Source organism: Phocoena phocoena, chromosome 11 (genome assembly GCF_963924675.1).
Source record: "Phocoena phocoena chromosome 11, mPhoPho1.1, whole genome shotgun sequence".
Classification (NCBI taxonomy): domain Eukaryota; kingdom Metazoa; phylum Chordata; class Mammalia; order Artiodactyla; family Phocoenidae; genus Phocoena; species Phocoena phocoena.
In genome coordinates, this window is record NC_089229.1 from 52,957,635 (window position 1) to 52,968,234 (window position 10,600).

Consider the following 10,600-nt stretch of genomic DNA (forward strand, 5'->3'; position numbering starts at 1 on the left):
AACCTCAAAAAAGAAGAAAAGGAGAAGCAAAAAGAATTTTTGTCTATTTTAAAAAGATAGTATTCACAGTAGACCAACAAAATAATGATAGTATCACAATTCCTGATGTCAGCACCCTTCAAACAACACAAACCTTTTCTCTTGTGAAAAAGGAATTAATGAATACACAGAGGTGGATTCAATGATGCCGACTCACTAAAAGAATGTGTCTTGATGATTATCAAATTCTAAGCATAATATTGAAGTTGCTGAACTATGAAAATGCAGAGAATCCAAATACATACTAATTCATCAGGAGCAAAATTTTTAAACTCAACATTTTAAATGTGCTTATATTTTTTAAAGCTTTAAATTAAATCAACCATATAATTTTTTAAATTAATTATTTATTTATATTTTTGGCTGTGTTGGGTCTCCGTTTCTGTGCGAGGGCTTTCGCCAGTTGCGGCAAGTGGGAGCCACTCATCGCTGTGCACGGGCCTCTCACCGTCGCTGCCTCTCCCGCCGCGGAGCACAGGCTCCAGACACACAGGCTCAGCAGTTGTGGCTCACGGGCCCAGTCGCTCCGCGGCACGTGGGATCCCCCCAGACCAGGGCTCAAACCCGTGTCCCCCGCATTGGCAGGCAGACCCCCAACCACTGCGCCACCAGGGAAGCCCCAACCATATAATTTTTAATGCAAACAATTTTCTGAACATATGATATCAATAGTAAATTTAGAAATCCTCCTTTGGAGTGGGTTTTCTACTAATGCTGTATTGACTGACTTAGAATTTTTCAAATTCAAAAGAAGTGATGAGATTTTAATTTTTCATCAACAAATATTAGGATATTTGAGATTTTGTTGAGCATGGGAGCCTCTCTTTAATGCCATAGCTCTGTTTTCTAACAGGCAAGCCTATTTTATCACATAAGAAAATTAAACTTTTTAAATAGGAGCAAATTCTGTCCTCATTTTTCATTTGACCCCATAGAGTAAACAGTATTATAATGAAGACATGATGTTTTTCCATGTTTGACATGCAGCATTTTTTAGAATCCAGTGTGTGTGTGTGTGTGTGTGTGTGTGTGTGTGTGTGTGTGTGTGTGTTAAAGACAATCATTCACTGGGTAATTTTAAAATCAAATATACACTTACCTGTCCAGGATTCATAAGGCAGAAAGGTGACTAGAATCATTGAAGACCCTCTAGATATAAAAGCTGACTCTCTGTTTTCATGGAGATACTAGAGAGATTTAGGTGCTTAAGGATGGCTCCTCAAGAACTCATCCCTAATTTATCCAATCATCAAACACTTTCTGAAATGTATGTTCCTTCAGCGCTCATAAAACAGTTTCTATTACAATGTTTGTTAATTCTTTCTGCAAATATGTGTGAAATGCTTGTGATGTATATGGGCAGCAGTAGGGCACAGAGGTTAGAACACAGGCCTGGACTTCAGACGGACTGATGTATGATTCAGCCCAGCCACTTGGAGTCTTGTGACTTTGGTTAAGTTGCTCAACCTCCCTAACCTTTGTTTTATTCACCTGTAAAGTGGGATAATAGTAAGTATATTCCTATACACAGTTTATTTTAAATACTACTTGAAAGAGTAAATAAAATAATAAATTTAAAGCTCTTAGCTCACGAATTAAGAGCTTATTCAGCGTTGGTAAATATTATCTATTATTATTTATTCTACTACTACTATCCTGTACTTAGTTTACTAACGAGAAAACCAAAGATATAGAATAACCAGAGCAGATCCTACCTGATCTCTTAGTCTTAAAGGAGAACATATCATACACAGATGAAATGTTAAGTAACCACCCAAGTACCCCATATGAGTCTGTAAGATGCAGGAACATGAGGCTCACAGGTGGCAGTACAATGTGGTGGTTATGATTGTAAATTCTGCCAGTCAGTTCCTTCTGTTCAAATCCTTATTCTAACACTGACCGACTGTGTCACCCAAGGCTAGTTATTTAACCTCTCTGTGCCTCTGTTTCCGCAAATGTACAGTGAAATAATAAGAGTACATCCCTTAGAGGGTCATTGGGAGGATTAAATGAAGTAAAGCACTTGTGAGAGTGCCTGGCCCAAAGTGTTTACTAAATGTTAGTGACCATTACACACTTCTTGGTATCCAGCTCAAGACCTAGCAGAGTGATGTGCAACAAATATTTGTTGATTTGCTAGAAGTAATGGTATGAATACCAGACTACAGCCCTGTGACTAGAGCGTCATTAATTTGTAATTGAAGGGGAAAGAGTCATTGTGGGCTATGGAAGTAAAATGAATGCTCCTACAGACACCCAATTTCTTCCTTTTCTCACTAAGACAAGAAGTAAACTGAAAGTTTAAGGAAAGGAAGAAGAACATATTGATTGCAGCTATAAAGCAGTACATAAGGTAATGGGATAAACTAAATGTAATCCATTGACATTGGGCATCTCTGCCCCTGGACTTTCTGATTTGACTAAATCTGGTGGTAGTACCCCAGAGTTCTGGAACTCCAAGTACACTTACTCAGTGTTCTTCAAACTGTATCCATTGTCCTGTGACATGTTCATCACTGTTCCACGGGGAAAGTAAAAGGATGGGTGTTTTCCATGGTCAAATAGCTTTGGGAAACACTGATAAACACAGTTAGGTAGGTTTCTCAGAGGTTTTTTACGTATGAATCTCTAGGAGAGAATAAGATGCAAATACAGCACCTCCCCCAATGTATTCAACTGTGGAACTCTTTTCTCATAGAAAACCTATCATTTTCTATTGCACAGAAGGGAGGTGGGGAAATGCTGCTTCAATTGGAAGGAAAAATCTGATCAGCAAAATAACAAGTGATATGGAAGATATTTACATATTTAGGGGAAAAAGGGAGAATTAATGTTTTGAATACCCATGAAATGCCAGAAACTTAAATGACAACTTAAATAATCCTTGCAGTCACTGCATTATGTTTTATCACCAAGATTTTACAGATGAAGAATTTGAAGCTGAAAGATTAAAATAAAGTCACACAGCTATTGTAGTAAGGGAAAGGGGTGCCTGTTTTCATTAATTGAAATACTTCTTAAATATATGGAATTGCAAACTGGAAGAAGGAAGAATGACAGAGAAAGGTAACTCCAGGACAAGTATGCACAACTTCCATTTTTTTCTCTTCATCATTTCACCCCCAAAATATGTTAACTGAAATCCACTGAGAATAAGATGGGGAAAGTAGTAAGTCTTAATACAAGAAGTACAGAGCAAATACAAATAGCTCTAAGACAAAGCACAAGATGCCACAGAAAATACTATGTTCTTTTCACATTTTAGGACCACAATTCCTTTACCCTCCACTGAGTAATTTTCATAGCAGATACATGAATAGTGAGTCAGTATTTCAGTGGTCCTGGTTTCCTTTGAATAGAGAACCAGTAAAACCAAGACAAACACATTTTTAAAACTCCGTAGTTTAAAAGACGGACCGGGTTGTGGAATCTGCCTTGAACATTTTTTCATATATATGTATATATATATATATATATATATATATATATATATATACACACACACACATATATATGTATCATATATATGTGTGTATATATATATACACACACATATGTATTATATATATGTGTATATATATATAATACACACAGGTAATTAGTACTATTGTTCACTGAAGAAGAATATCTTCCAACTGTGCCCACCAACGTAACCTAACAAGTTATTTTTATAACTTGGATATAGTTTTATTATTGGATCAGAGGGCCTGACACAGATGAATGATTTTCTGAGAGGCTACCACACCATCCGTCTGGAATAAGAACACGCAAAGGAAATTTGGTAACCCTGTACTGTAGATTCCTTCCTTTCAGGAAACCTCAAAGCTCAAAGGTGTAGGACCAAGGGCAATAAAATTGCCAGGTTCTGGCCAATGGACCACTTCTGCAATACTCTGGGACACTAGGGTCAGACATTATTTTTCATATGCAACACTAATAATGTAATTTGTGACTCAAAAGAAGGTCACCTCTCCGAGTCAGTGACTATTACCTAATTGCTTGAAGGATTTTTCCAGACAGGTGGTCTGGAAATATTTTACTTACTGACGTCTCTGAACTTTTCAAGTCTTTTGCCTCCAAGATATCTTGGAGAAAGTGAGACAACACCACACACCTTGTAGTTTTGAGAGCATTTCCCCAAATAGAACATTGTCTTACTTGATCCTCAAAGTAACCTCAAAAGTAGGTAAGGCGGGTATTTTCATTCCCATTTTAAAGATGTATAAACCGAGGCTTATGCAGTCACAATGAAGGACTCCCAGGGTCGAGTCCAGCCCTCTTAGTGTGACAGCCTTGGGACTCAGCGTGCATGAACTGGGAAGCAAAGTGGAATTATCACTGAGAACTGCATCTCAGAAAATCTTTTGGTTTCTTTGCCTACATTTCATAGATATTCTTCTCAAATTATACCATGGCCACAATATACAAATGTTCTGACCAAAAAGTCATGTTCGTGTATCTACAGAGTAGATAACCTTATAAAGTGTTTACTTTTTCCTTTTTTCTTTTGTGAAATAGCCTGAAAACAGTTCCCCCTTGCCGTCCTTCCAAGCGTCCTTCACCAAAGTTTAAAGGCAGAGCTAAGGGAGAGGGTTAGTAATCCTGCCCGTCTCATGCCCCGCAGCTGGACTCCAGCTGCCCAGAGTAACTAATTAATAGGTAGGTGGTCTTTTCTCTCTTTGCTTCAGAGAGTCTCTTTTCTGCCTGGAGGTTGCCTCTTTCTCATCCACCAGCACAAGGAGCCTGGCGGCTTTTCGCTCCGGTGTCCTGGACAGCGCTGCCTGGGCTGCCACTCTCCAGCAGCGGCTCTTCGTCCACCCGAGGAGATGTCCCCACGATTCAGTAGTAACCAGACGAAGTCCCCATGGACTAATGTGGCCCAAATCCCGCCCATCCCAGCTGTGGGAATCAGGCTTTTCCCGGAGAAAACCCCAGGAATCAAGTTTAGAGAAAACTCCTTAAGTCCCACCCGCCCCCCAACACGCTCCCAGCCCCGGGGGAAACTGGAAAACCAGGAGACATTCCTTTTCCCCGCTGTAGATAAGTGCACTGTAAAGGCAGCCGCCGGGACTGCGAGCGCGTCCTTCCGGTCCGCGAACGCGGGCAGGGTAACAAACAGCAGGCATCAAAGTTACCGGGAAGAGAGCGCCCTTTAAGTGACCCAGTTGTTACCCTACAGAGGAGGGCGGAGAGGAGCGGGGTTGGTGTGAGACGAAATTCCCGTAGCCACGTTGCCCTGAGAATAAAATTAGACTGGCTTCCCCGGGATGGGCGGACTCGCTGCGGAGGGAGACACCCAAGCTGAAGCAGGTGGGCACACGCGCCAAGTTCAGCAGCGAGAGCACCCACGCGGTCGGTGGACTCGGGATTTCTGGGTATCATGTTGACAGCGTCTGCTGAAGTCAAATGCGGGGGTTAAGGTGACCCTTGAGGGAGGCTAGAGGAAATGATGGTAAACGCTGAAAAGGCATGACATGTCCAGATCTCCAAGGTTTTTTTAGAAGAGAAGAGAGGGAAAGCGCCACGGTCAACCCCCTATTACGCCAAGTAATCCGCGAGTTCCCAGCCCCACCCCTGCAGCAGCGATGCAAAGAGGACAAATCACCGACGTAGGGAGGGGGAAAAAAGAAAACCCCCAGGGAAGAGGGAAGGGAGGCAGCGAGTGTAGGCACCGAGCAGTCTCCAACCACTGAGGCGAGAGGGAGCGCGATCTGGGGAAACAAACTCCGCATCAATAACTTGAGTTTGGAGCCCAGTGCATTCAGAGATTCGGAGCGCACCTCCCCAGCTTCGCCTGAGTTGAGACAGGGCAGCGCAGGCAAAGGGGCGGGCAATTCGACCGAGAGCGGCCGAACTGGCTGGTGGCACACGCTGCGCCGGGAGACACCCGCAAGAGAGCGAGCAGAGCCCGGCTCGCGGTGAGCGCTACAAGGAGGGAGCGCACCGCGCGAGCAGGCGGGAAGGGAGCGGGCCTCCGCCGAGGCCGAGGAGACGCTGCATGGACAGCATGAGTTTTTCCGGGAGCCCCGGCGTGGGGCCCGCGGGGAACTCCAGCCCATGGTGGCCTCTGGCCGCCATTGGTGCCAACACCAGCTGGGAAGCGGAGGCGCTCGGGAAAGATGACAGCCCGCTGGCGGACGAGCGCAACGAGGAGCTGGCCAAGCTGGAGGTCGCCGTGCTGGCCGTGATTTTCGTGGTGGCCGTGCTGGGTAACAGCAGTGTGCTGCTGGCGCTGCACCGCACGCCTCGCAAGATGTCCCGCATGCACCTCTTTATCCGCCACCTCAGTCTGGCCGACCTGGCCGTCGCTCTCTTCCAGGTGCTGCCTCAGCTGTGCTGGGACATCACCTACCGTTTCCGCGGACCCGACGGGCTCTGCCGCGTGGTGAAGCACCTGCAGGTGTTCGCCATGTTCGCATCGGCTTACATGCTGGTGGTCATGACCGCCGACCGCTACATCGCCGTGTGCCACCCGCTGAAGACGCTGCAGCAGCCGACGCGCCGCTCGCGCCTCATGATCGCTGCCGCCTGGGTGCTGAGCTTCGTGCTGAGCACTCCACAGTACTTCGTCTTCTCCGTGGTCGAAGTAAGCAACGTCACCAAGGCCTACGACTGCTGGGCCAATTTCATCCAGCCCTGGGGTCTCCCCGCCTACGTGACCTGGATGACCGGCAGCATCTTCGTGGCGCCCGTGGTCAGCCTGGGCACCTGCTACGGCTTCATCTGCTACCACATCTGGCGCAACGTCCGCGGAAAGACTGCGGTGCGCCAGGGCAAGGGCGCCCGCGCGGAGGGCGCAGGTGGCGCCTTCCACCAGGAGCTCCTGCTCGCGCCGTGTGTCAGCAGCGTGAAGACAATTTCCCGCGCCAAGATCCGCACGGTGAAGATGACCTTCGTGATCGTGACGGCTTACATCGTTTGCTGGGCGCCCTTCTTCATCATCCAGATGTGGTCTGTCTGGGATAAGAATTTCCCCTGGGTCGGTAGGTGTCGCGGGACGATGGAGTAAGGTGCACAGATGGGGTCTGTGTGCTTGGGGGGGGGGGGCGGAGAGAGTTTCTTTTCATAATATCCTCTAGGGCAATAGTTTTTAAACTTCGTGCATGAGAATCACATCTTGAGCTGAACTGTTAAAAGCCAAAGTCTTGGGGTCCCCACCCCAGACGTTTTGATTCAGTAGATCTGGAATGGGGTCCAGGAATCTGCATTTGCAACGAGCTCCTAAGACCACAAATCCAGAAAACTGTGCCCTAGAGTCAGCCGCGCAATCACAGAACAGAATAATGACTTCTTGCCAAAGCACTAACCACTGTGTTAAAACCCTGCTTTGATTGAAGTCTGTTGGATTCAGAGCAATATGTATACTGTCACAACTGCTTTTTGCTAGTTTGTGAAAAGTATCGCAATGTAAAATTTTTGTAGAAATGCCCCAAAGTAAGGGTAAAACGGACATATTTTTAATTTGAAAATAGTTTAAATGTGTTAAAGAGAGATTCTTAAGTCAATCGTTTTAATTTGGCATTTAGCTAGTGTTCCATTTCTTATCATAATGTTTTGATTTTTTTCCTACAATTACTTTAACACTTTTTTCTCCCCAGTGTTTCAAAGCAGGATTATTAATAAACTCTAAATTTGTTAGACTGATTCATTAGTCTTCCAGCACTAACTTGACCACACAGCTGTACATCTCTCCACACAACTCTTGCAGTTTCCTGAGAATGTCCTCCGCACCTACTAGCTCGTTTGATTTTAATTCCTTCACAAACTAGGAAAACCAGCTTCACGAGAATTTACCCCCAAAAGCATTATTTAATACTGTATCTTGAAAAAAATTTTCCTTTGATAAGGAAAACAAAAATTTTTTTTCACATCAAATATATTACAGAAATGTTGCTGACAACAACTGTAATTGGGAAATAGGTATCTGAAAAGAAGTGTCTCCTTTTGTTATTTGTGGTATACTTTGAAAGTTGTATGTACAAATTAAACACTTGAGAGTGAATTTAATTCAGACAAATAAAAGTCATGGCTATAATAGCACTGATGATGAAAAATACAACATAAATGCTATATTTCCTGTCCTGTTTGGTCTTGGCAGCCTCTTAAGTATTAATCAAATAAAAAATTCAGCCTATTTGTTGCTTTATCAGGATTCAGACACAATTACTAAAAAATTCTTCACTTGTGCACAGGTATGTCGATGATTTCCATTCTTTCTGAATACAGTCTTAGTCCCGGATCCTGATCACCTTTAAGAGTAGCATCTTAGCACAAAGTTTGATTAACTAACCTGTAATTTATTCTGGCGCAACAAGAGTGAGAAGGCCCAAGTTCATAATTAATAAGGGAAAATCAGTGCTTGCCTATTATTCTTACCTTTAGAAAAGGTATATTCTCAGTGCAATAGTTCTATGGTGAAAGGTGATATTTATGTAGTTTACCAATGCAAATACACAAAAAATAGTTCAAAGGACTGTTGGAATTTCTTAATTTATCTGTTCTTCATAATATAATTTAATTGTTCAAGCCACAATCAAAGATGGTTTTCTTTTAAAATCAAATGAAGCTTCTAATTAACCAAAGAAAACAACTAAATATTGCATCTTTCAGGGACCTATTTCAACTATCCCCTTCGGTATAGATTTCTTATTACAAGAATATGTTTAACAGTAAAAAATTTAAAACAACTAAACATGGTCCATAATGTCATACTTTTGCCTGAGTTATCAGGATGGATATAATTTGGTATATGTGGCTATAGCCTCTAGAAATTTCACTGAAATGGAAGCCGTTCTCTAAGTGCTGTGTTCATTAGCACACGCTAGTGCTAACACAAAGGATTCAAAACTTTATTAAGTTATTTAATATTCTTAACCTCTTGGAAGTCCCACTCATTCTACTTAAATATTTTAATAGTGGTTTAAAATCCGTGAATTAATTTCAAGGCATCTTGCCTACGAAAATATTTTACAACCAAGCAATTTCCATTCACCAACCATTTCACTGACTGATAAACAAAATACTTTATTTTCTATATTGACCCATAACATTTTCCAGCTTTCATGAACCAACAGAAAAATGAGTTTATCCAGTGCTGTCACTTGCATTTGACTAGTTAAATGCTCTCCCCTTATGTTTTCCATACAGAGTCGGAAAACCCGGCCACCACCATCACTGCATTACTGGCTTCCTTGAATAGTTGCTGCAATCCCTGGATATACATGTTTTTTAGTGGCCATCTCCTGCAAGACTGTATCCAAAGCTTCCCATGCTGCCAAAACATGAAACAAATATTCAACAAAGAAGATTCTGACAGTATGAGCCGAAAACAGACTTCCCTCACTAACAACCGAAGCCCCACAAATAGGACCGGCGTGTGGAAGGACTCAGCTAAATCTTCCAAGTCCATCCAATTCATTCCTGTTTCATCCTGAGCATGCAGCCTGACTCCTGTAACGGACTTTTCAGCCCACTGACTGAATCCAGCTAGAAATTATTAGAACAAATATAAGATAAATCAATCTGTTGAGTACAAGACTGTGTCTCTAGTTGCATTTTCACATTGCTATGAGCAAAAGCTATGAATTGTTTTATACGGAATGTTAATAAAAACACACTACACTAAAATCTGCAGACCTAACCCAGAAATAACAGAAGTCATATTTCTAAAGGAAAAAGCATAACCACCTGGCTTTATATTTTGCTGTGGGTTTCTTTTCTTTTTATTTCTGACATAACTAAGGTTTGGTTGGTTTAGAAGTCGTATAATGTAGGGGCATTATTTCTGAACAAAGTAAGCTCATCATCAGCCTTAGGGTTTGAAAGGAATTAGAAGAGATGTCAGAGAAATTATGTTTCCGTCCAGTAAAATTAATTTATGTATCAGAAAATGCAGTCTCAAACCGTGGCCTGGAGTGGGATGGTGCCTTGGAGAGGCATGAGAGCTTGAGGCATATTGAGTAGGGGGTGCCTGTTGCAGAGTGGAAAGAGGAAAGTCCTGTTAGCTATAAATCACCTACGTTCCAAAACAGTAACTTTAAAACTGGCAGTTCCCTCCTTTGGTTCCTCATGTTTCATTGGTTGTCAAAAGCAGGATTACCAAGATGCTGAAGGTTAGAGAAAATGTTGTCAACTGGCCGATAATATCTTTTTCTTCCCACTGCAAAGTTGCTTTAAGGTCAGATTTGTATGAAAAATATGTAATTTTATTAGAAGAGTAGAAAGTAGATTGCCTAAGGTATTATGTAGGCTTCCTCTAGAAAATTGTAAACATGTTTTGACCAGTGTTATAAGGTATCCTGTGCTATACTGGATATTAACACCATCATTACTTCATGTCTGAGGAATCCAGATTCATAGATATGAGTCTCCTGAAGAATGACTCAGGATACTGAATGTTCCCTCATGTTTAATTAAAAATAACTTGGTCCTTCCTTCTGATCACCCACCCGTGGAACAGTCTCACAGTGGAGGAGAAGCAGGGCGGGGCAGGAAGAGGGCGGGGAAATAGAAAACTGCTCTGCATCTAGTCTGGCTTCCTTCGTTATTAAGTGCATGA

The 10,600-nt window shown here is 42.6% G+C and overlaps 1 protein-coding gene across 1 annotated transcript; it reads left to right on the top strand.

The window, feature by feature from the left end:
• Positions 1-5,644: 5,644 nt before the first annotated feature.
• Positions 5,645-9,669, top strand: AVPR1A (arginine vasopressin receptor 1A). The gene is made up of 2 exons (XM_065887491.1): positions 5,645-7,025; positions 9,190-9,669. The coding sequence occupies exons 1-2, from the start codon at positions 6,041-6,043 to the stop codon at positions 9,474-9,476; spliced, it is 1,272 nt and encodes a 423-aa protein (XP_065743563.1). The 5' UTR covers positions 5,645-6,040; the 3' UTR covers positions 9,477-9,669.
• The last annotated feature ends 931 nt before the right edge of the window (positions 9,670-10,600 follow it).